Below are 26,299 nucleotides of genomic sequence, written 5' to 3'. Positions count from 1 at the left end.
CCAAATGTTTAGAGACGCCATTTACCAAAGCTGATGGCCGTTCTGACCATGCATACGGCATCCTTGAAATCTTTGGCCAATGTTTTTAGATTTTTTTTAAATGTGAAGCAGTAAATTTCCTGTGATGTTGCAGTAAAAAGCATGGCAAATCGTTGTGACAGTGGAAAGCTTATTCTGAAGATAACTGAACCAAAATTTTGCCTTCGCAATAATTTGACTCTAGTTTCTGCACATTTGCTTTATTATCTCTTTTACTTCACATATCCTGTTTGCCGCAGGCACTGATGCAACCCATGCAGAACACATTGAGACAGTAAAGAACCGGCTCTACGTGGCTTTGACAGGTGACGGCTACCTAGTTCCTGGTGAACTCGGCATGGGATTGGTTGAAGGTGATGTGCCTTCCCGCTACACTGCATGAAATGTTGCTGCTAATTTTTACGAACTGTTAGTAGAAAGTACATATTTCTCTTTTGTGTTATGGTTGTAGAGACCACACTTTAGCTGGCTATATTACTATTCGTGATAAGGACATTCTGTGCATGTTTCGGAGGTGAAAAGCATAGCCCATGTGTGTAAGAAGTTGTAAAAAATTTTTCATTCACTATACTTCATTGTTGTTAACATTTTTGAAACCTACCACTGTAGTGCCCAAAAATGCGGTTTTCAGCTGACCCCATGACCACTGAGTGGTGTGACCTATGACGCATTTAATAAATGGGGACAGAAGCATAGAACTTAGTAAATTGGTTGGACAAAATAGAACCTTGCCCCATGCGAGTGAATAATATTTGGCTCAGGTGTTTTGGCAGCCTTGTCTTGCATCTGATATAGTTTATCAAACGTGTTTAAAAGTGACGCAGGGGCCCCTTATACCTATTTCTGGGGATTTTCCTGGAAATGCACTTTTCAGCAGCCATAAGTTCATCTAAGTTTAGTCTTCTTCTCATTTTAGTTCTCAAATATGTTAGCTAACTTATTATCATTTATATTAAAAATTGTGGAACGTTTGATTAGTATTTGTCAAATGTTTCTTTTTCTCTAGTTCGTCACTATGAGCACTTTTTATCCTTTGTAGGTTATGATTCTATGGGTCTGGAGATGTCAAAGCCTCACCTTAGAGCAGAATTGGAAGCTGACCTTAAGAAGTGAGTTGGTTTTAGCTATGTGCATGTGGAAATAAGAGAAAAAAAAAGCCTCTATTAAAATTTATACTTTTTTTTGCTTCTGAAGTGCAGTCCCAAAGTTACATGTTCCTCTGTTTGTTTGGCAGCTCTAGCAGACTGAAAGAAAGCTAGTTTTTTTTACTTAATTATTGTGAGACATATGCTCTGAAATGCATGCATCCTTTTGCTATGATGTAGTTAAACCTCGATATAACAAACCTCGATATAACGAACCTGGATATAATGAAATTCTCAACATAATGAAGTATTTAACTTTTTATAACTTCTTGTCCATAGAACACCATGTATTTAAAACCTCAATATCACGAAGTATGTTTATACATGATTTCAATGTAACGAAAATTCACTGCTGTGAAAGGAATAGTGAGACAATAAATAGAAACTTTCACGGACGCAGATTGGTAAAATGTCTGAATTACAAGTGGCTGATTGCAAACGCACCCTCTCAGCGCTGTGGCGACCAAGAGTGCCCGTCGAGACGGAGCAGTGTCATCTTCCGTATAAAATCCAACTGCGATAAGATCCTATCACACCACTGCGTGCTGTATGCTTTGGATGTGAGTGAAAGCAGGCGAGGGTGAGCCAAGAAAAGAAGGATGGCAGCTTGATGAGTGCTGTCTTCCCGCACAAGCACGGGGAAAGAGGGAAGGGGAGTCACGGGTAACACAATCACGCATACGAAGAAAAGGTGGTGGGGGGGGGGGGGCAGGTTGCTGCGCGTCTTTTTTCTCATGCCGCCATGGCCTTGCATGGCTGTCAGCGCGGCTGAGTGCATACGCAGCTTGCGTGCCCGTTTTAAAGGTAACCTGCCACATGTGCAAGGACGGGGCATGCCGAGATGGCATGGCATCATGTGTGCTGTCTTCCCGCGTGTTTAGTACTGGAGGCCTTATCTCGAGTTTGAGAGACTCGTTGAAGTTAGAGGCAGTCGGAGCATTCGCTTATCTTATCCTTATCTTTCGTCACCGACTCTCAAATTCAGCAAAATGAATTTTTTTCTCATTCAAATTTGCTTTTTCCTAGTTGCCCAATAATTAGGAAAATTTTGCAGCTCCTTTCGTGTAATAAAAATCTATCTGCGGCTCTATTTATGTGCATAAAAGGTCGAATTTCAATGTAATGAAATTTCGGTATAATGAAGCAAATTGCCAAGTTTACCGAGTTCATTATATCGTGGTTTAACTGTATTTTATATTTGATACTTATGAGTCTTGCTAATTAAATTAATTTAACAACAATGATTATAATGTTAACAAATGATGCATAATCTGACTTGTTTGATGGTGTTTAATGCCACAGAGCAACACCTGGATCATGAGAGATTCCAGAGTAGTGAGCTCCAGATTAATTTGGCAGCCTGAGGTTGTTTTATGAGTACCTAAATCTATGTACATGAAAATATTTGCATTCCATTGCCATCAAAGTGCAGCCACTACAGGTGGGAATTGAACCTGCAACATTGTTCTCACTGAACCATTGCAATGGGTCTAATGTAGTCATGAGTGTCGTCTAAAAATACCATATTTTCATTGTCGTCATAAGCAGCAGCAGCAAAAACAGCAACAGCCTATCGCATGTCCACTGCAGGATGAAGGCCTTTCCCAGCAACCTCTACTTTCCCATCTTGAGTCTACTGACTCCATTCTATCCCCGCAAATTTCCTAATGCCATCATAGCACTGCATTCTCCTGTCATCCTCAACTGTATTTTCCTTCCCTTGGCTCCCATTCTGTTACCCTTGTAGATTACCAGTTATCTGTTTTACACACTACATAACCTGCCCAGCTGCACTTCTTTTTCTTCTTCTTACCTTAACGAGAATATCAGTTACAAACATTTGCTATCTAATCCATATCGCTTTCTTCCTGTCTCTTACCATTACCCCTGCCGTTTTCTGTTCCATTTCTTGTAGCTTAATCCTTAGTTTTCCTCAAATTTCTTTCTTATCTTCCAAGTTTCAGCCCCATAGGTTAGCACTGGCAGCATACACTGATTATATACTTCCTCATGAGGATATTTTAGTATAGCATGAGCTGAGATCCGCAACAGAGATGCCTATGTACATGGGACCAGCTGCCCATGTTCCTGGGTCAGCTTGAAGTGCATTGCAGAAGCGGGTTGGGCTGTTGACTTCATCACTCCACTGTTCCCTTTTTCCTATGTTGTGCTTTCACTTCCTTGCAGACTACCACCTCTTTCCACACATGCCTGTTAGTGTTCTTCCCATGGTATCAAGGGGTTGTTTTTTCTCCAAAATCTGCTCACCTGGTTGTCATGCTCACTGTATTAAAGCACAAAGTTGGAGGGGAAAACTCTTTCATTCTAGTATTCAAAGCATGGTGTAGAATGTACAAACATGGTGTGGTAACTAAACAGCTTATTTAGTGCAATTTAAAAGAGCTAACAGCATTGCATTTTCTTCTGCTCAGTGGCTATGGTGTTGTGGTGCTGAGCATGAGGTCTCAGGTGCAATTCCTGGCTGTGGCAACTGCTTTCAAATGGGGGTGGAATGCAAAAGTGCTCATGTGCCATGCTTTGGGTACACACAAAAGAACCCCAGCTGGTTTAAATTAATTTGTAGCCCTCAACTATGGCCTCCCTCATAGACCACTATGCAGCTTTAGGATGCTAAACCCCACAATTTAATTAAATTAAGGCTCATTCTGGGACTTAAAAGGGCTCATGTTGTTTACTTTAATATTTCTCTCTCTCTTTTTTTTGCAGAATATGTGAAGGCAGAAAAAATGCTAAAGGTGAGGAGTTCTTCACTTATCCTTCCTGTTATAAAGAGAGGCACAGGGCGTGCAACTTGCATGCAGCGCAAACTTTCAGTTGGCATGTACCAGTATAACAGTGTAACTTTTGCATTGACTGTGTGTGTAAATAAACTGCACATGACAATGGCATTATCATTGCACACAGGACGCAACAATCTAATCTAATTTGGATTTAGAGAAGTGTTTTTTTTTTTTAAAGAACTTTTGTGTGAAATGAAAAGAAATAGTGAAGTTTCACTAAGCAAATCATAATGATAAGTGCTGGGATCACTGGAGAAAGGTACCTTAGTGTGCTGCACAACTTGACACATGATATCGTGTTAAATCATGAAGACTTACTTACTGTTGTGTGGTGTCTCCAACACTCAATATAGGTTTGCACAGATAACGTTATGATAGCATGGATCGTCTTAGCTTGCACTGTGCGCTAGCGTGATAGTGTAAAGAATAGTGTTACCCTTGTGCTAATGAAGTGAATTGAAATAAATGATAGCCTTATTCTTCTCTTTATATACGGTTACAAAGAGAGCGAACGCAAGGGAAAAGCCACACATAGCATCATAAATGTTTTGTTACGCCCCACATGACAACAGTTGACGAGGAACAGCTTAGGCATTGCAAGTGTATGCATGATCGGAAGCATTTGAAATACATTCTAAATTTGTAAATGGAGTAAATGGACAGTAGTACAAAACATACACACATTTTAAGTTAATGCACTGCATGAACATTTCACAATTACAACAGGGAATAATAAGACAATGCAGTGGTTCACATAGCAGTACAAAAAGAACAGAATTCATAAAGGTACTACATGAAAGCACCCTAAAAGTACATTTCGTATACAATTCTATGAATGTACTAAAGGTTTGTACAGGAGGGGGTAAAACACTAATTAAACCTTTTTTTAGATGTTTCTTCTTCCAAAGCGTTATTCCATTTAAGTATGTTAGGTAACATGGTAGTCTGTAGGCGCATGATTGAAATCAATAGAGTCGTATCTTCGTCGCTGTTGGACTGAAGGGGCTGCCGTGCACCCACTTCGGTCACGATTCCATGCTTCAAAACTTCGCGTGCACCCTCCTTTTACGGCGACCAGTTTTGAAGTGTTCGTTGTAACAGTACGCCACTGTTGAAAACGTTCGTTATATCTGGGTGCAGTTTCAATAGGCAGGGTCGGAAAATCGTAAATGCAGTGAAGTGTGGTCACTATAACCGATAAATTATTAAATCTGGGATCGTTATAAGTGTGTTTGACTGTATTATGTATGGGTACATGACTTTGAAGGTTGAATAGTGTCAGTTCAGTAGAACCTCGTTCATACATTTAGAAAAAAATTCAAGGAATAACGTACCAACTGTGAAAACATATGATTCGAAGTTGCTAAAATATTTGGCAAACTCAACCGTAGTTGACATCTACGTAATGCGAAGTGTTGCGCAAATTGCTGCAGCATGAGACGCCAATGCACGCTGAGCTGAAGGGGCCCGAGTGGCCTGGGACGCGTGTTGTAATTTTTGTGGCTTCTGCACCTGACTTCAGGCATTGGGCATCAGAAAAAGCATCATTGTGGGCAACGATTTGCTTACAATGCTGAAGGTGCACCGTATTTGAGAGATACTAATTCATCTTGCACCGCAGTGATTTACTTATCTAAGAACTAGTCATGATTGATTAATTCAAAGCTTTAGAAAAGTCTACATAAATTCCGAGAGTACAAAATTCGTCTTCAAGTGCATTTATGATTATTTCCTTTTGCTTGAGCACTGCCAATTCAGTGGGTAGTTTTGGTCTGAAACCGATGATACGATAAACAAAATGCTTGTTTAAGAAATTAGATATTCACAGGTAAACATTTTCTTCTAGACCTTTAGAAAGTACTGGTAGAATAAAGATTGGCATATAGTTTGACAGTTCATAGGGTCGCCTTCTTTGTGTATCATGATAACCTTTGCAATTTGCATCTGCTTTTGTAAGATACTCCTACAGAAGTGCAGGTTAAACAATGTGTTAACACTAGAGCTAATAAGTCAACTACATATTTTAAAGGCTTTAATTCAAAGCCGTGTATATCTAAAGCCCTGCTGATTCTAAGGTTTCTAAATATAGAAATTGTTTAATTTTTGGTTGTAGGGGATATGAACAACGATGTCGGCACCTCTGGTGCTTGGCAATTGTATATGCATAAAATATTATTGTGGGTCAGTTTTTGCCCGTTCAGTTCAGATACAATTTTGCAATTATATTGTTATATTCTGTGTCACTTTAAATTGTGCAACTGCTACATGTTGCATAGAGCTCCCTTATAATATATATATATTTTTTCAGATGTACTAAGGCACCAGGTGAATCTCTACCGGGATGTCTTTTATGACTCAGAACGACAGGTAATGTATGTCTTCTTATAGCCTCTTGACTACTGCAGACAGGTGTTTTATTAATTTTTTACCTAGCTGAGTGCCCTTCAAATTTTTGCCTGCTGCAGCTTTTGATGTATTAATCATGCGTGCAGGCAGCCTGATGAAGCTGTGCACTCTGCTACACAGATGGCGTTTTCTTTCTTCTTCTTTTCCTTCTTTCCCCAAGTTTTGTGTTCCACACCAGAGCTCTCGTAAGCAATAGCGTTACATGTAGCCTTCACAAGTGTTGCATTGCAGAAGCCACACAAAATGGAACCACACTGAAATATCTTGCAGTGCATGCCATTTAGTGCCTACCCGCCACGATGGCTTAGCAGCTGTGGTGTGGTGCCGCTAAGCACGAGGTTGCGGGATCAAATCCCGGCCATGGTGCCCGCATTTCGATGGGGCCGAAATGCAAAAATCCCCATGTCCTGTGCGTCGGGGCTGCGTTAAAACCCCTGGTGGTCAAAATTAATCTGGAATCCCCCGCTATGGCGTGCCTCATAATCAAACCGTGGTTTTGGCACATAAAGCCCCAGAATTCAATTCAATTCAATTTAGTGCCTGCTCATTGCCTAGACTAGATTATCTAGTTCACTAAAGATAGTTTGGCAAAGAAAGTACAGCATCTCCAAGTTGCTAATAACCTCATGGGAGCATCAACCAACATGACTGTCAGCGCCATGTTGCGGAGTCCAGCTACGAAAATAGCTACAGCAGCAGGCACGTGCTCACAGAGCATACTCTTGTCCAAGCATCGTGTGCTAGGCTCTTGCTTCCCATAGGCCCTGCTGCTTATCTGCTTCCAACAAAATCAGAAATGCACACACATGTTCTTGTGTGCACAATTGTTACTATAAGTGGTTGCAAACAATAGTTGAGCTGATAAACAGCTGGGACTATGCTTGGTTCAATGGCATAGTCTAGCAGACAATGCTCGGACACTAGAAAGCTCTGTGGGCGAGCGCCTGCCCTCACTACTTTTGTAGGTGCACTCCATGATACGGCGCTGACTGACATGCTGGTCGACACTCGCATAAGATTATTAAAACATCAGAGAGCTGTACACGATGAACCAGTGTTAAATCAAACACCTGATTTTTCATTCCCGATAAATGTCCTTGTATTGAAATGAAAGGGTATCACATCATACTTTTTCAAAGATAGGGAGGCACTGTGTTATGCACTCCAAGTTGTAGTTCTGCTGTAACCGTTGTTTGAATACTATTTAAAATAGGTGCTCCCTTTGTGTGTATGACTCAGTCGTGCCTGGCCCAGACTAAATGCACTAACTGGAGATAATTACAAGCGATATTTTTTCTACAAAGAAATAAACAAGTCGAAACGCTCACGGAAACCATGGGTCACAAAGAAACTGTTAAAAATGATTAATGAGAAAAATAGCATGTATTAACTATTCTTGAAAAATCGCGATCCAGACACATTGGATTCGTTTAGGAAGTATAGAAATAATTTAACCAAAGTTATGAAAAAAGCAAAATGCAGTTGTTATTCTTGCATGTTCGAGTGCGTTGCAGGGGTTAAGGAGATGTGGAGCAAGTTAAATTCAATTGCCGCATTACATAAAGCTAATTTTAGTGTAGAAGAGATAACTGAAGGCGATCGAACATACAGGGGCATAGCATTGGCTGAGAAATTTAATAATCACCTTACTTCATTGGTAGACATCAGTGACGCCACTGCACTACATTACATGTCTGCACAAGTAGCTTCGTCGGTTTATCTTTCCCCAACAGATGAATATGAGGTTATGTGTGTTTTCAAAAAGCTAAAGAAAAGTAAATCGGAAGATATTTACGGTTTAAAGATGGCTCCAATCTGTTTTGTTATAGATATATTAGTTGTCCCTTTAACATACATTTATAACCTCATTTTAGGCACAGGTATTTTCCCACAATGTATGAAGCATGCAAAAGTTACAGTACTGTCTAAGGGAGGAGACAAAAATGATTTGAAAAACTATAGGCACATATCTGTTCTACCATTCTTTTCAAAGCCCATAGAAAAACTAATATTTATAAGATTATCGAACTTCTTTACAAAACACTCGGTAATTTCGCCGGCTCAGTACGGTTTTAGCTCAGGGCTGTCAACAGAGGTAGCATTGCTACGGCAAAAGGAAATTATATTAGGCAATATAGAGGACAGGAAACTTACACTAGGTATATTTGTTGATTTCTCTAAAACCTTTGCCCGGATAAATCACAATACCCTTTTACAAAAGTTAACCTATTACGGCATTCGAGGCACTGCACTGAATTTAATTACCAGTTATTTGAGCAATAGGCTACAGTGTGTAAGCGTAAACACAGAACAATCATCTTTGCAAAAAGTTACTCAAGGTGTACCTCAAAGCAGTATATTGGGGCCGCTACATTTTATTACTTATGTCAACGACATTATTAACATAAACCATACAATCCAATATGTCATATATGCGGATGACACTTCCTTGTTTTTCACAGGTGTGGACGTAAATGACCTTATTTCAGCAGCAAATGCGACACTAGGTGACTTGTATGCATGGTCGACCGTAAACTCCCTACAAATCAACTGCTTAAAAACCAAAGCCATTCTGTTTCGATCGAAATGAACAACGTACACAGCTACTTCAAAACTATACCTGAACAATTCTGCAATTGATTTTTCTTCGACAGCTAAAGCATTGGGAATAGTTTTTCACGAGCGTATGTTATGGGATTCCCATAGTGAAATGGTAAGAAAAAAGCTAAGTAAGGCACTAGGCATGCTTAGGAGATGTCAGTCATTTCTACCGACTACTCAGATGTTAATTATCTACAACACACTTTTTTGTTCACAGCTACGCTATGGTCTTTTGGTGTGGGGCACTGGCACCGGTGAAATCTAAGCAAGAATTACTCACGCTTCAAAAAAATGCATTATGTTGTATTGCAAATGCTGAATATAACACACATACCTCATCTTTATTCAATAAATTTAAAGTGTTAAGATTTGATAACATGTATGAATATTGTTTATTAGTGTCTTTGAAAACTGAATTTAACAAGGGAATTAATAATCTTACCTTCATAGCATGCTTAGAGTGCAGCACCTCGTCTCGACCTACTAGACAGAGCGATTATTGGAAGGTTCCTCGATGCTGAACTAACTATGGTCTCCAAATGCTGAAACATTCACTACCACACATACTTAACAAATTCAATTTTTCATTAGAGCGACTGCGCCTTCTTTCGCGACAAGATATGTCCAATCTTTTTTTACTGACATGATCTATTTCTTGTTGTGTTTTCTTGTTGCAAAATATGCGGCATGAAGTGCTGCTTTTTTTTTTTTTTTTCATTAAATTTTTTTTTTCGAGGAGTGCAAATCTTTCTGCATTTTCTTTTTTTTTTGTATAATTATATTGCTTATTGTGCCAATTTCACTATGTATTTATGTGCCTATTTACTTGTTCACATGACTTTACAAATGCTGTCACTTTTCTGCCTTGTATTGCTGGGATGTTGGTGCCCGTCAAGCTGCGTTTATATCGCAGCTTTTTTTCCCGCATTCCACACCACACATTGTATCTTTGCTTCATGTATGAATATAAACAAAAAATGTAAACATTGAAACACTGTGGTGAAATAAACTGTAAACTTCAAATGCAAGGTCCTGCGGTGTTGCACTGGGTGGCACTCTGGCAAGTGAATGCACAATACAACACATTCGAGCGGATGTCTTCAGAAAGCATTATGTCATTAACAGCCTGAGTAGAACTGTGGGCATTTATCTGATGAGAAAAGCAGTGCCGTGTCCACATCAGGCAACATCACTTTGATGAAACGTGTGGTCATGACATACCTCAATTTTCCCAGTCAATCATAATCTTTTCACAAGTTTAAAATGATGTTTGACCATTTGCTTTTGAGTTTCTCTATAGAAAGTTATAAAAAAAAAAAGCTTGCACCTAAGCACTTTTCATCACTTTGATGAAGGTAAAAAAAAAAGGGGGGGGGGGTACATCTAGATTTCAAAGAATATGGCATTAGTGTCCTTAGACCTGTGTTCTAACAACTCCTCATTCCACAAAATTATTTATATTGTTGCCTACAGATAAAGAAACTGGGGGAAGCTCTCAAAAGGTACTTGGGCACTGGACAGCGCAGTTCTTCTCCAGGTTGGTTGCTTATTCATTTTATTATACACAGGGATAGAGGAAAGTCTTTTATGGTTTAAGCCTTGTATTTTACGCGTGGAATGGGTACCGCCATGATGGCTTAGTGGCTGTGGTGTTCTCCTGCTGAACACGAGATTGCAGTGTTCGATTCCTGGTCACAACGGCCGCATTCTAATAGAAGTGTAATAATGCTTGCGGCGATGCTTGTGGTGCTTTGGATGCATACTATTTAAAGAACTCGAGGTGGCCCATATTAATCTGGAGCCACCTACTACAATGTCTCTTACAGCCTGCGAGTTATTTTTGAACGTTACATGATGTAATGAAATTTTAAATTTTTACATGGAAAGTTTAATATCATGTCCATAAATAAAAACAGTAACTCACGTGCAAGTAAATTTAAAGTGTAAGGGGGAGACCTGTTTTTTACTCAAGACAGTTTTGCCACACATGTGCTGTGTGTCCTGTTCCCTGCTATCGAGTGAGTGGCCAGTGGATTTATTTACAAAGATCCTCTCTAGCAGTAGTAGGAAGCAGTGATTCTTTTGTCACTGACAATATTGTGTTGAAGGTCTGTGCAAAAATTTTCTTGCATAATGACAAGGTTGTATCACAACCGTGCAGTGTGAAATTTCAAGGCAGCATAAGCCTTCTCCTATCCAACAGATCTCATTCACCCCGCAGGGGCGTCTGCGCAAGCAGGCGTTTGGTGAGTTGCGACACCACGTACCCGAGCCATGAGGGTCGGACCCTCCCGCGTGTAGCCGTGCGCGGCTTAGCCGTGTCTGGGGAAAAGGGGATCCTGGGGGTTGAGTCAATACCGGGGTTTGGACCTTTATGGCCCCTCGGTGGAGGCAACACACCTCTTTGGCCTCCGCTTCGCGTAGACGGCACCCCCGGACTGACCCACCCGGGGGAAATCGGTAGTTGCCCTTTCCTGTCCTTTTCTACAATCTTCGTCTTTTTCTCTCACTTTCAATCTTTCCTGTCCTCTCTTTATTTTCCTTTTACATCCGACTTCATGGGCAGCAAGGGTTAACCTTGTGCATTATATCCAGCCTTGGGTATAGGTATTTGGTTATAGTGGGGATGCACCGTTGGCGTGCACAGAACTGAATCGTTTGTCCTGTGTCGTCCCCTAGTTGGGCTCCATGGTGGGTGGCGGCCATCCCTGCCGAATATAGCTATTTTTTCATGGAATCCAATTTCCCTTCACTCCCTGATCGCTCCCTCAAGAGGGGGCGCACCGATGAAATCTTTAATTTCTTCATGCAGCCAAAAGAAATCTTCCCAAAGTATCATGTCATTCACAGTCAGCACGAAACCAAGACAGTCCGCACAATATCTGCTTTTGTTGTCTCAAGATCTTTGACAGAATCACTAGGCCCAGGCTACAAAGTAACTAAGATGGGAAGCGGCTACCTTCTTCTTGAAGTTCGTGACAAGACCCAGTACAGCAAATTATCAAAACTCATTGCCTTTGGAGACATTCCTGTGTCAGTGGGCCCACACAGATCATTGAACACTGTCCGCGGTGTCATCTCTGAAGATGACCTAATCGATCTTAGTGAGAGCAAGCTACTCGAGGGGTGGCAAGATCAGAATGTAGTAAAGGTCCAAAGAATAACCATCAGGCGCAATGACAAGCAAATCCCCACAAAACATGTAATCATAACCTTTGGAACTAGTAACCTCCCAGACTCAGTAGAAACTGGATACTGCAAACTCCGTGTACGGCCATACATCCCGAATCCGCGCCGATGCTTCAAGTGTCAGCGTTTCGGGCATGGTTCGCAGAGCTGCCGAGGGCGCACCACCTGTGCAAAATGTGCATCAAATGAGCACTCGTCCGATACCTGCACTTTCACCACCCACTGTGCTAACTGTGATGGAGATCACCCAGCGTACTCCCGTTCATGTCCATCGTGGAAAAAAGAAAAGCAAATCATCGAACTCAAAATCAAATTTAACCTATCATTCCAAGAGGCACGTAAATGTTTCTCGACAAACAACCAGTCTAATCCGTCCTACACCGATGTGGCACGCCGGGGGGCAACGCCACATCATTCGGCGGCCGCCCAAGTCACACGGAGTGTGACGGCGGTCACGCCGTCAGCCCCCCTGGCTGGAGCAGCCAGTGCTGTTCCGCCCCCTGCCAAGGAGGGCTAGCAGACCCGCGGGTCTGCTGGACCCAGGGCCACTGCCCGTGCAGATAGGCCCGAATCCCGCACAAACGTGCCTGCTGAGCGGGCACTATCCACCACCTCAGACGAGGTGATGGATACAAGCAAAACACCGGCGTCTCAGACGCCCAAAGAACGGCGCAGCTCCCTTGAGCGCGCCGGGAAGAAAGGGAAAATCCCCATCACGGGGCCTGGAAAGGCCTCGTGAGCTAGCCTAATTTACCTCTCTTAGACACACAGCACAAAACACATTTAAAATGGATACACAGATAGTACAGTGGAATGTTAGGGGTTTACTCCACAATCTAGATGACATTAAGGAACTCCTACACAAGTACAATCCAAGGGTGCTGTGTGTCCAAGAAACACATCTTAATTCATCACACACTAACTTCTCCAACAATATGCGATCTATCGCAAAGACCGCAACGATGCCCTCGCCTCTTCGGGTGGTGTGGCCATACTAGTAGATAAAGCTGTCGCCTGCCAGCATCTGAAGCTGCAAACTACCCTTGAGGCAGTTGCAATCAGAGCTGTGCTGTTTCATAAACTAGTAACAATTAGCTCTCTATACATCCCTCCCAGCTACCAACTCTCCAAAACAGAATTCCAAAGCTTTATAACAGAACTTCCTGAACCTTACATCATAGTAGGCGATTTAAATGCCCATAACCACCTCTGGGGAGATCTACGGCCACAGGGATGTTCCCGCTACTCACAACGAGGTGACAAAATTTTTTTACATGTCCAGAAGGGTCTTTCCACCCCCTCATCCCAAATTGAATAGGGTGCAAGCTGTTTCGCTTAGACTTTTACAGACCGGCACATATCCGTGTCTGGCCGTTCTGCACGAAGTTTACCCTGACGTATATCGCGACGACGCCTGCCCATCCTGTGGGCAGACCTCCACTCTAGCACACATGCTCTGGGAGTGCGGGTCGAGATACCCCAAGTTCAGAAAGGATGAGTGGGGCTCGCTTCTGCGTAGCCCCGCTCTAGACAAGCAAATCCTGGCTGTCCGGCGTGCCCGCGACCGGGCCGGTGGGCTAGACCTGCCGGTCCCGACGTGGGACTAGCCGGGTGCGCGACGAGTTCGCGTCCTCGCCGGACCTGTAATGGATGGATGGATGGAAAACTTTAATGAACGTCCTGAGGTACGCGACTCAGCGTGCAGCGGGCCGCTCCCACGTTGGGACAGTCAGGCCATGCCCGACCGCCGCATCATGGGCCCTCTGGACAGCCCATAGTTGCGCCCCGGCATCGGGGCTCTTGATAGCGGAGAGCCACTTGTCCTCATTTATTTGTTCCGTGCCTCGTAACGAGGGGCAACGCCAGAGCATATGGTCTAAGCTAGCGAAGTCATTGCAGTGCCTGCAAGAACTACTGGCATAAGTGTCGGGATAAAGCTTGTGTAATAAAGCCGGGCTGGGATACGAGCCTGTTTGCAATAATCTGAGGGTCAATGCCTGCGCTCTATTTAACTTCTTGTGACGAAGGGGAAGTCTCTCCTGCCGAGATAAAAGTACTGCGTAATTTCATTGTATGTTGTCGGTTGATCTCTGTTCTCCACCACTCCTGGCTGGCCGGGGAGTTCTCCATGGTCGCGGAAAGCGAGACCTCGCGCCTTGGAGTGGGCCAGCTCGTTGAGGTTTGTGGGGCCTCCCATGATGGATCCCATGTGAGCGGGGAACCACGTGAGAGTGTGGGTGGCAATGCTTTTACCGTCGAGGATGCGACAGGCTTCTTTACACACGGCGCCAACGCTGAAGGCGCGGATGGCTGCCCTGGAGTCGCTGAAGATGTTGGCATGTTTCTCGTCCAGGAGGGCCAAGGCAAAGGCCACTTGCTCGGCAGCACATGACGACGTGCCTCGTACCGAAGCTGCGTTAACGGTCGAACCCTTGTGGTTGATGGACACTACTGCGAAATTGTTGCTGTTGCCATATTGGGCCGCGTCAACGAAGCAGCTGCCGCCAGGGAGTTCTGTCGCCCGGCGTAGGAGCGCCACGGCCCTGGCCTTCCTTCTTTCCACGTTGCGCTGGGGAACCTAACTTTTATTACAGGTACCCCTCGGAAGCGAGGGGTACCTGTAATAAAAGTTATTTCACTCACTCACTCACTCACCTCTGGGGAGATTCTCGTGATGCAAGAGGGCGCTTAATTGAAAATTTTCTTTTCTCCACGGATGCATGCTTGCTCAATAAAAAAGAGCCAACATACTACAGTGTGGCACACAAAACATACTCATCTATAGATTTAAGTATCGCATCAAGTACACTTGTGCCATACCTAGAGTGGAACGTCATCAAAAATTCATACGGGAGTGACCATTTCCCAATCATCCTAAAATTAACAAAAGCCGATGAGTGTTCTCCACATCTGCCCCGTTGGAAAGTCGACGGTGCCGACTGGAAACGATATAGAGAGCTGACATATGTGGCCTGGGATGACATCTGTACATATCTTGTCGATGATGCAGTGTCATATTTGACGGCAATTATAACTGACGCTGCGTCACTCTCTTTCCCTCAAACGAACGGATCGCCATTTAAACGACGTATTCCCTGGTGGAATGAGGAGTGTAAGGAAGCTTGCAAAAATCAAAATAAGGCTTGGAGTCACCTTCGCGACTCTCCAACTTCCGAGAACTTAATCAGCTTCAAGAAAATAAAGTCGGAAGGTAGAAGAACGCGCCGCCGTGCTAAAAGGGAAAGCTGGCAGAGATTCATCTCCAGCATTAATTCATATACAGATGAAAGAAAAGCCTGGAACAGGGTAAATAAAATAAAAGGCCGCGAAACTCATCCTCTACCATTAGTAAATACACAAGAAGACACACTCATTGACCAAGCTGATTCTCTAGGTGCACATTTTGAAAAGATTTCAAGTTCATCCCACTACTCAGATACATTTCTGAGATATCAGAAACAAGCGGAGCGACTGCCTCTGGATCGTAAAGGTAATGAAAATGAACCCTACAACCGTCCATTTAATATGGCGGAATTTCAGGCTGCACTAAATGGTTGCAACAAGTTCGCTCCAGGAAGTGATAGAGTCTTGTACGAGATGATCAAACACCTAAACCCCGAAACCCACAAAACACTACTATTACTTTTTAATTCCGCGTTCTCTGCCGGTTACATTCCGTCCGCATGGAAAGAAGCAATCGTCATTCCTATTCTCGAAGAAGGCAAGGACCCTTCCTCAGCCAGTAGCTATAGGCCTATAGCCCTGACAAGTTGTATATGCAAACTCCTTGAGAAAATGATTAACCGGCGCCTCATCCATTTTCTTGAAAGCAACAAAATACTCGATCTCCTACAGTGCGGTTTCAGGGAAGGTAGATCCACAACAGATCACCTTGTCCGCATCGAGACAAATATCCGTGATGCCTTTGTACACAAACAGTTTTTCTTATCAGTATTTTTAGACTTGGAAAAGGCATACGACACAACTTGGCGTTTTGGAATTCTCCGTGACCTGACTGGAATGGGAATCCGAGGCAACTTATTAAATGTGATTCAGAGCTACCTCTCTGATCGCACGTTCCGTGTCAGAGTTGGTAACGTCCTGTCTCGACAATTCACACAGGAAGCTGGTGTACCACAAGGTGGTGTGCTGAGCTGTACATTATTTATTGTCAAAATGAACTCGCTCCAAACTGTCATACCACGTACAATGTTTTATTCTGTATATGTGGATGACGTACAAATAGGTTTCAAATCATGTAGCATTTCTATCTGCGAGCGACATGTACAGCTTGGGCTAAACAAATTATCTAAGTGGGCTGACGAGAATGGATTTAAACTAAAGCCACTAAAAAGCACGTGTGTTCTCTTCTCGAACAAGCGAGGTATATTACCTGACCCCACTATTTATCTTAATCGACAACAGCTACCTGTGAGCCATGAACATAAATTTATAGGCCTCATTTTAGACTCTAAATTAACATTTATCCCCCACTTGAAGTATCTGAAAGCGAAGTGCCTGAAGACAATGAATCTACTGAAGATCTTGTCCCGTACATCTTGGGGAAGTGACAGGAGGTGCCTCTTAAACTTGTACAAAAGTCTCGTACGGTCGCGCCTTGACTACGCAGCTATAGTCTATAACTCTGCTACACCTAGTGCTTTGAAGATGCTAGATTCTGTGCACCACTTGGGTATCCGTATTGCTACAGGTGCCTTCAGGACTAGTCCTGTTGAAAGCCTGTACGTTGAGTCCAATGAGTGGTCTCTGGATCTCCAAAGGACATAGTTAAGTCTCTCCTACGCCCTGAAAGTTAGATCAGACATCCAACATCCATGTCATTCTACCATTCGCGACATGTCCACTGTCAGGCTGTTCCGTAACCGCCCAGCCAACCGGCCTCCTCTGTCTCTCCAGTTAGAAGCACTGTCAGAAAAAACAGAGGTCCCACTTTTAGGGGATGGACTAATGGCCCCTACCTTGCTTCCACCGCCTTGGGAATGGCACACTTTTCAGTGTGACATCTCTTTCATAGAAATATCCAAACAAGCACCGGAGGCACATATACATTCCCATTTTCTTGAACTCCAGGACAAGTACTCCTGTACAGAATACTACACAGATGCTTCGAAGTCCACTGCTGGCGTTTCTTACGCAGCTCTCGGAGAGTCATTTTCTACATCTGGGGCACTAAATCCACACACATCTATCTTTACAGCGGAAGCATATGCTATACTCTCGGCTATTCAACACATAAGGCTCACAAACGTCGCTAGGGCTATTGTCTTCACAGACTCATTAAGTGTGGTCAAAGCCCTAAGCAATCTACGGAAACACAAGAACCCCGTTTTTAATGAACTCTACAGCTTATTGTGTTCCGCATATATGTGCAACCAAATGATTGTCGTATGCTGGGTACCTGGCCACAAAGGTATAAAAGGCAATGAAGCTGCTGACAAAAATGCTACGTCAGTAACCTTTAGCGATACAGACCCAAATATCCCCATCCCTGTCACAGACCTAAAGTATTTTCTACGCCGTAAGCTGAGGAAGCATTGGCAAGGAGAGTGGGATACCCAGGTACTAAATAAGTTACACATGATAAAACCAAATCTAGGAAACTGGATAACTGGGAAAACGGCACAATATAAAGAAGTGCTTGTTTGTCGATTAAGAATAGGACACACTTATAGTACTCACTCTTACCTCTTAACTGGGAATGATCCTCCGATTTGTAGTAAGTGCGGCAATATTCTGACAGTTGTCCATGTTCTTATTCAGTGCCCTGCTATAGAAGCAGAGAGGAAAAGGTATTTCCCTTCTGCATACCGTGAAAACATACCTCTTCACCCATCATACTTCTTAGCCATGAACCGCTTTTTAACCTGAAAACAGTTTTAGACTTTTTAAATGAAGTAAACACCCTGAAAATCATTTGGCCAGGTAATATTAGCAAGTGATTAACGGCCCTTGTATTCAAGGGCTCTCTTCAAGCCCTGGTATCACTGTTATATGTCTTACATCATACGTTTTTAACGAAACCCATTTGCCATAGCCCACATCACTAACTAGGTAGTGTCATTATTTTACCACTTACATGTTTTACACCATTTACAGTGACAGTTTTTTAGGCCCTTCTACAGCCATGTCAGATCTACATTGAGGAATTTATTGTCCACGCCATCCACAATTCATCGATAACATTACCATTTGTCATGGCGCTCTTTGGCCATACCTGGCCCTTGCGCCATAAAACACCACACATCATCATCATCAGATCTCATTCAAAGGAATTGTCCGTCATTTTTGGAAACCACCTCCTAGCAATGATGCCACGAAACTTGTGTAAAATTTCAAGGAAACCTTGAGGAAAGCATTCAAATTGTTCCTTTGTGTGCACAATGCGAAAAGGAAATTAAAAAGATTATTTGCAGTAACCCTGTATGTAAGCTGGTAAGATTGAACACCTGTATTATTTGCTCTAAGCATGTTGCCTAAAGGTCTGTGATCCACACCATGAGCTAAAGAAGCAGAGCATTTAAAGGAATATGTGAGATTTTACTCATTTCTGTAAAATTGGCTGTGAATTGGCTCTGAATTACTGTGAATTTAGGCTCATTACTGTACCATGTACATCAATAACTGAGACAGGTGTATATTTCTCTTGTGTGAACCGTTACTTTGTTTGCGCTCAGACTTTACAAAGAAGTGGCATTTTGTGCAGTACTACCAAGTTTGGTGCCAGTGCTCGCATGACAGCAATGTTGATGCTATGTTCAGACCTTAGTCATTCTGAATAGCAAAGTTTTGGGGCATAACATAATGTATGCAACGGAAACATTGTGCTTATGCTTTGTGTACATCTGCCCTGCAGTGGAAGAGGACACTCTCAGTGATGATACCGCTGCGCCAATTGCGCCGAACTGCGCCGAAACGTGAACCTTGCTACATCCTGCTACATTTCCGCAAAATATGGTAAATCTGCGCCCACCCTGCGCCGAAGGGTGTGCTCCGGTCCAGAAACGAAACTAATTCCTCGAGTGCCACTTATGTCACCATCGAAAGCGGCATCGCTTGAGCTACTGGACTCGCGGCGCGCGCGGCAATCCGAGCCAAGCCTAGTTTGATAGTGTTGCTGCTGTTAGGCTAGAGCCTAGACTGCTGTCAACCTTCTGTACTGTGTATCTGCCATTGTCTGCTGCTGTGGTCCTTGCAACGTGCGGTCGCCCTGCGTTGGATGTGCTAACCCTCGCCGTCGGCCGTCGACTTCGCGATGATGAGATACGTCATGTTGTGTCCTATGGCAAGCGCTTCAATAGTGACCCCAGCCGTTTCAGCGTTACGCCTGAGGTTGTTAGGGTTGTGAGGAACGCAAAGAAACTGTACTCTGAACGCATTGCGTCTGAGGAAGAGCAGTCAGCGAAGCGGCAATGCAAGGCAGATGAGGCAGGCTCGAGCAGTGGTGATCAAGCAGACCTTCAAAAGGAAGTAGAAACTGCAAAGAAGATGCTAACAAATGCTGAACTTTTGATAAGCCATGGCCTCAAGTCAAAGGACTTTGCTGACATTGAAAGTGGCAATTCTCTTCTGGCTGAGGGCAAATCTAGACTTGCAGTAGCCCTAGGGTAATTGTATTCCTTGGTTTGTCTCGTAATAGGATTGTTCTTTAGTCATGTCGCCTCACTATTTTGAGTGTATTCCTTGCCTTTTATAAAACATTTGTTCACAAGTTGTACTAGTCCCATGGGCATATTCATTGCTTTGTTTCATGACAGCTTTATCAGTCACATTGCCTCACCCATGTGAGTGTATTCTGTTTCCTTTGTGAAAGGCTACTGTTGTGATCTTTAATCATGAGACCTGTTTCTGTGATCTTTCCTGTACAAGTACGCGCAAATATTTGCCCAAGCTGCTGTGATAGCCTTGTTGCCTTAAGACATTTTGTAATAAAGTGCAATAATTGTATATTTACATATTGTTTGTCTGGTAACTTTAGTTATAGCTAGACTAGTTGGTGGTATTAGGTAAAAGAAGTTGCATTTGCTATATTTTGGCTATGATAGAACACCAATAAGCACTTCTTGCTTTCCTATTGTTTGCTTGCTGTGAAAGCTGCACATGTGTTTTGCAATTGCTTTAACAGACACCCGCTTCGAGCACTCGTTTTACTGCTCCGAAAAGCATTTTTGCCTGCTCCGAAAGCCCATTTTACTGCTCCGACAAGCATTTTTGCCTGCTCCGAAAGCCTGTTTTACTGCTCCGAAAAGCATTTTTGCCTGCTCCGAAAGCTGCTCCGAAATTGCCAAGGCCAGTATCATCACTGCACTCTCTTTCAAGGAGGCAAAAAACAGTTACCCTTAAGACTTCTTTGTGAGCTCACCTGAAATACATCTTAGAATTCTTTTGTGCCACTGATTAATTACTGCCACAACAAGTTACAATAGTCGCCAGGCGGGCAGCTTGCTAGATGGCAGAGTCAACTATGCTAGGCCCATTCTGTACCACATAAGAAGGGTCAACTCTGCTGCTGACCTAATGTCAAAGAGGACAAGCTGCGTATCTGCAACTTCTGCATTTCTTCTCCTCTTTACTGCTGCACAAAAACTCGTCTTCAGATGGGCACAAATACTACCAGTTTACTGGTGTTTTGACTGATGTATTTTCTCACTTTATTATAAAGCATGCTGCTAAGCAACTCTATAGTAATCATAGTTACTTTGTAGGTACTAGTAAATGTGTTGCGGGCTACTCCTGTCTGCTTGCAGGACCCAGACAAAACAGTGCACGAGCAGGCTCCAACAGGGACAGCAACTACTCTAATGCTCAACCACAGAATCGACGGGGAGGTGCCACAGGTGGCGGTGGTCGTAGATGTGGCATTTGCAATGAAGAAGGTATGTTTCTGCATGTAGAAAAGGGTGCTTATTGTCTCCAATTATTCAAACTATGTGCACCATTTATCGTATGATTATATTATGAAATGTATTTGATCACAACATAATATGCATTGGTGAAGGTAGACAAGCTCATGTGCCACACTTATAATCCATCTTGCAAAAAGCTTTTGCATTTGAACATATTAAGGAACCATTGGCCAGTAATTTTCATATTTTATTAGGTAATTCAAACTCACTTAATTCGAACATCCGGTTAATTCGAACTGACGCTATGGTTCCCGTGATAATCACGTGTATTACAATGCGCGAAAACACCCTATAATACAAACTCCTGAGCGTTAGCGCCAGTTAACTTGAACAGACCGCACCCCGAACCACCCTTCCACCAGCAGCGCACCAACTCAAGTGGTGGTCGGACCCGGCGGCGTGCCAGTCGCTACTGCTGCAAGAGCTATGCAACTGATTACGTGGCGACCGTGAGCACTCGGTTGGTCTATTAGCTTGGTCAGCAAAGGGCAGTTTGGGTACATGTGCCTTGTGGTGCTGTGCGTAGGCCTCGTGCGGATTGCCGCATGTACGATGCCGCATGAAACCAGTGTGCAAGCTTCAATCGATTTTTGTTGAGTGGCGGAAGAAGAAACACGTACACTCGTATCAACTGTTATTTTTAATCATAATTTGCTGTGTGCACAAATTGAAGTCGCCGACAGATTTTACGAGTCCGAACATCCTTGCACGGCACCACCAAAAACCAACGTATAACGGCGACCAAAGTTTCGGACTCCGTGAGATGCCCTGCTTGGTTTTTTCGGACTGATCTGCTTGCATGATGTCGAAAATATGCATAGTGGCCACAAAGTTTACACCATTCATGCTATCACCCATGCCCTCACTTTCTTTGTCAAGGTAGTTCTGCTGCTTCCAGAGTGCCATACGTCCACTGTGAAGTGCTTAGTCAACTCGACGCCAAAGCGCAACTTTGGTCAGCGACTCTCGAACTCTCGATGCGGCCGCGTGGCGATGCTGGTTAAGCATAGCCGGCTAGGCCTAGTCGCAAATGCCATTGTATGCTTCAAATCGGATATCTTTTCAGGATTGGGAGTTAACCAAATGTCAGTGGGCCAATTGGCTTTGGAGGTCCATGGTAAAACCACAAATGAGGCTGTGCAAGGTGCCATGGGTTGGGCCTCTTTTTAAGTCAGAGAAGCACAGAGCAAAATTCGTTGAAGAAAAACTCGGGAACGTTTGAATCAAATGAAACGGGTGTCTTAAGTGCACAAATATTTGTACCTCAAAAGTTTGGATGGGGAATGTAGGAAGTGGTCAAGAAAGTTGGTAAACAAGTAAAGGGTAATTGAAAGTGTAAATAGAGAACCCGGAGTGATCAAAATGAAAATGAGAGAAAGGCAATAAATTGCATGCAAAGAATGGAGACAAAAAAACAAAAAAATGTGCAGAAACCATCGACAATGATTGTCAATGTAAGCAAATAGCCTGAGCAAGCAAACGATCGAACGAACGTTTTCCTTGCCGAGTCTAACCATAAACCAACCACGAAAACGGCCAGAAGAGGCAAAGAAATCTATTTGCTTTAAGGGACCATGAATATTTACAAGTATGGCAAGAAATAAATTGGGAGGGAGAATCTGTACAATAACACAAAGGGCAGTGCTTGCTATTTGAGGCCTGAGCTGGCTGCAGGAGGCCAAACACATACTGGAGCAAGTATTCGCAACAGTATGAGGCATATATGTGTCTGCTGCAGCAAAAGTCTGCAAACGACTCGGCACATCGTAATGAAATGCCAAGATATTTACCCAGCATGACGGCCACCTTCCAGAAGCGCCGTGATTCAAAGCAGATGGAAGCATTAACTGGTCAGCAGTCGAGATCAGCTAGAGATGTTTAGAGTATCGGTGGATATATATGTAGAACCGGAGTTACAGCCATAGGTAACTGTTAAATATGGAGACACAGTCGAGCCCGACTATATCGGACCCGTTTATATCAAATTATCCCGTATATCGAACAATTTCTAAACACGGTAAATTTACATTGAGAATATATAGCAAAAGTTACTGTTACATCGAACGAAAATAGCAACGACAACCGATATATCAAACTCCATGTGCCTCAAAAGTGCCCCAGCAAGTTGGCTTTTCCTCGCGGTGGTGGGGAAAACTGCCGGCGCCACCCTAGAAAAAGTGGTTTAGACCCGGCTGTGCACGGGCGAACACCCCCCTGCAAAACATGATCCTGGCCTGCTCGCAGCGCTTACAGCCAATCAGAGGCTGTCGTGCTTTCTCCGAGGCGCGGAGGCGGTACAAGTGAGCGCCATTTTTTCTTTCTTTATGCTTATGTGCCTGCTGCTGCCTCTTTTCCTCGAGTCCTCATTCAGCGTGGTCCGTGCTTGTGGTGTTGCCTGTTGGCGCTCTGTGAACTTTCTTGGCGCGCTGTCGTCATGGCTTGTGCAAAGAGGCAGAATTTGCCTTTCGCTGGCGTTCGCCCGATGACAGCACTGAAGACACCGCAGGTGTTTCCGCCGAAGTTTGGAGCGAGCTGGCAGAGTTCCCGGGTGCTATCGACGGATCGACATTCGACGAGTTCGTCAGTGCGGACGATGATGTCGCCATCATGGGCCAGCTACAAGATGAGGACTATGTTGCAGACGTCGTGCCGACCACGAGCCAAAGCGACAGCAATAAGGAAATTGACGATGGCCCGTTGCCTACATCCTATGAAGTGATTAGTGCACTTGCGTTGGTCCGGCGCTATTGCGTGAATATAGAAGGTTGCGGCCTCAGCTGCTCCGACTCGTTGGACAACGTGGAGGCGTGCGTGCTGTCACAGGCAGCGAAGTCGTTGAAACAGAAGAAAATCCAGGACTATTTTGTTCCAAAGTAGGGCACGCAAGTAAGCCACCATATGGAATGGGTACTTTTCTTATTGTAAGTAATAAAGTACTTTTCTTATTGGTATGTGCTTTTGCGTCATCAAATCCTATAGCGGGCCTATATCGAATTATGCTATATATCGAACTAATATATGTTTTTTGGCGAGTTCGATATACCCGGGTTCGACTGTAGATGTTTTAATGAAGAGAGAAAAAGTCAGAGACAGGCAAAATGCTAGACTGCTATGCATTTATGTATAATACTAATTAGCTCAAGCAGGCTAGGTGGCTATTTGTCGCCGCCCCATTTTGAAGGCGATGCCATAGAAATTATCATCACCATAGGTGTGGCTAGTGAGCGGTAAGCTATCGCGGGAAGCTTGCTCTTGATATGTTCGTATTCGTAGGCAACTGCATCGGAAATCAATTGGAATAGGGTGTGAGATAACGCGCACAAGCTGGACTGACGGCCGTGCACGCGTGAAGTGGAGTTTGGGTTTGTGGCTATCTGCCAAAAACTACCGCGAATGCCTACCAAGTTTGTATGTGCGCTTGCTGGACGGAACGACCCAGTCTGTGGGCATAAAGCTCTGAACAGAATTTGCGCAACACAGCTTAAACTGACAGCATTGCGTAGTCAAGGATGCACATGCAATATTTGAACTTCGTGACGACGCTCATCGTGATGCATCACAGGCGAACATGGCACACACCCGCAGCCTCTAAAATCACGAAATTTGAAGTAGGTATTATTTCAGTGAAGCACAACGTAGAGCAAAATTCTGTAAAATTTTTTGTCGGTGCTGCATTTGTAAAAAACAACGAAATTGATTTTGCTGTTGGACATTTGTTTTTTTTCGGACTGCCCAATTATTCAGACATTTTTGTGGTCCCATTTGTAACAAAAAAAAAAAAGAAACATAAACCAGTTGGTGATGTTTCGCAACTCGTCACGGCTGTGTTAATTTCAGTGCACGTGCACTGTATCATGCAGCTCCACATGCAAGCCCCCCATTCAGTGAGCTTTCTGTGTTTTGAACAAATTGTCGGGCACCTTCAAGTTCAAATGACCGAAGATTCAACTTTGCTCACATTTCTATATATGTTACAGATGTGCGTTTACAATGAAAAAGGTGTATTTCTGCACTTATAGAAGAGTCCTTAATTTCTCTGATTATTCAAACTGTGTGCAGAGCTTTCTTTTGTTTTTGTTTTTTCAGGACATGATCGACGACGCTGTCCACAAAGGCCTCCATAAGATGTTGTTAGCTGAAAGCATGCAGCACACACTCGACAAATCTCGTTTTGGGCGAGAGGCTGCTAAAGCAACTGTTATAGATCTTTACACATATGTTAGTGTCGTAGGTTACGATAACTCTTGCAGAATTTTTACCCTTTTACTAATGAAAAATCTTGCAGAATTTTTACCTTTTTACTAATATAGCTTTGAGAATAAATTCCATATGTTTATTCTACCCCCTTTTGTTCTCATTGTGGTGGTTCAGTGGCTTTGACATTCTGCTGCTGCGCATGGAGTTGTGGGTTCCTTTCCTAGCATCGGTGGCTGCCTTCTGATGGGAGCAGAATGCAAAGACCCTTGTGTACCATGCTTTCGGTGCTCAATAGAAAATTGCAGGTTGTCAGAATTAATACACCACTATGTCAATTGTAAAATGCCATCTAGGCATTGTTTTACAGAAATAATTATTATTTTCTGTTTATTATTGTAGGAGAAGAAATTAAATCATCTGTTACCATACACTGCCAGGAGGACGAACAGACCCCTGCTTCGACTAGCCCCCTCAAGCGACGTTTCTTCCCTGCCTTCTTCCATAGCGGAGCCAACGGACACGTCAGGTTCATGTGATGAGCCCCGCCTTCCTTTGTTTTCCCCTCTTCCTCTATTACTGCACGGTGAATTCCCAGTGGGGCGGCATGCACTTGTCATACTGGATGAATAACCGAAGTCACGCATCTTGGTGAGTGACAGTGCTAGCAGTGAGTTTTACGTAGAGGCATTTGTGCACGTTATCTTGACTATCTAGCTGGGAGTAAAGCTTCCTCGAGAGTGAGGGCACGCGGCGTTTGGTTTCAAGGGGCCGCAGGTGGGGGTGGGGGAGAGTGTGGAGTGCTGTCATACTTTGCAGACGCCACAATCGTCAGCGCGTGGTGTATAGACCTACACCACGGCACTGTGTCACGAAAATGTGGTGCAGACCGCGTTCGTCGGCGCTTCTTTCGGCCTGGTCTTTACCGTGACATCTGCCGTTATATCGCTGCGTGTGACCTTTGTCAACGACGAAAAAAGCCGACCACACTCCCTGCTGG

General features: G+C 43.6%; 1 protein-coding gene across 6 annotated transcripts in view; it reads left to right on the top strand.

Moving 5' to 3' along the window:
* The window catches only part of LOC119455262 (DNA topoisomerase 3-alpha-like), a 136,673-nt gene extending 111,227 nt beyond the window's left edge, over nucleotides 1-25,446 (top strand). The window contains exons 13-19 of one of the 6 annotated variants that reach the window (XM_049660891.1): nucleotides 279-392; nucleotides 1,079-1,148; nucleotides 3,912-3,940; nucleotides 6,294-6,352; nucleotides 10,466-10,529; nucleotides 20,947-21,075; nucleotides 25,192-25,446. In XM_049660891.1, coding sequence (XP_049516848.1) covers nucleotides 279-392; nucleotides 1,079-1,148; nucleotides 3,912-3,940; nucleotides 6,294-6,352; nucleotides 10,466-10,529; nucleotides 20,947-21,075; nucleotides 25,192-25,229 — 503 coding nt within the window. In that variant the 3' untranslated portion in view covers nucleotides 25,230-25,446. The remainder of the gene's footprint in view (nucleotides 1-278; nucleotides 393-1,078; nucleotides 1,149-3,911; nucleotides 3,941-6,293; nucleotides 6,353-10,465; nucleotides 10,530-20,946; nucleotides 21,076-25,191) is intronic. The other 5 variants (XM_049660890.1, XM_049660892.1, XM_049660888.1 and 2 more) reach the window with 5 other exon arrangements.
* The last annotated feature ends 853 nt before the right edge of the window (nucleotides 25,447-26,299 follow it).

The sequence above is a fragment of the Dermacentor silvarum genome, chromosome 1, assembly GCF_013339745.2.
Source record: "Dermacentor silvarum isolate Dsil-2018 chromosome 1, BIME_Dsil_1.4, whole genome shotgun sequence".
Taxonomy (NCBI): domain Eukaryota; kingdom Metazoa; phylum Arthropoda; class Arachnida; order Ixodida; family Ixodidae; genus Dermacentor; species Dermacentor silvarum.
This window is presented reverse-complemented; position numbering and strand designations above follow the sequence as displayed.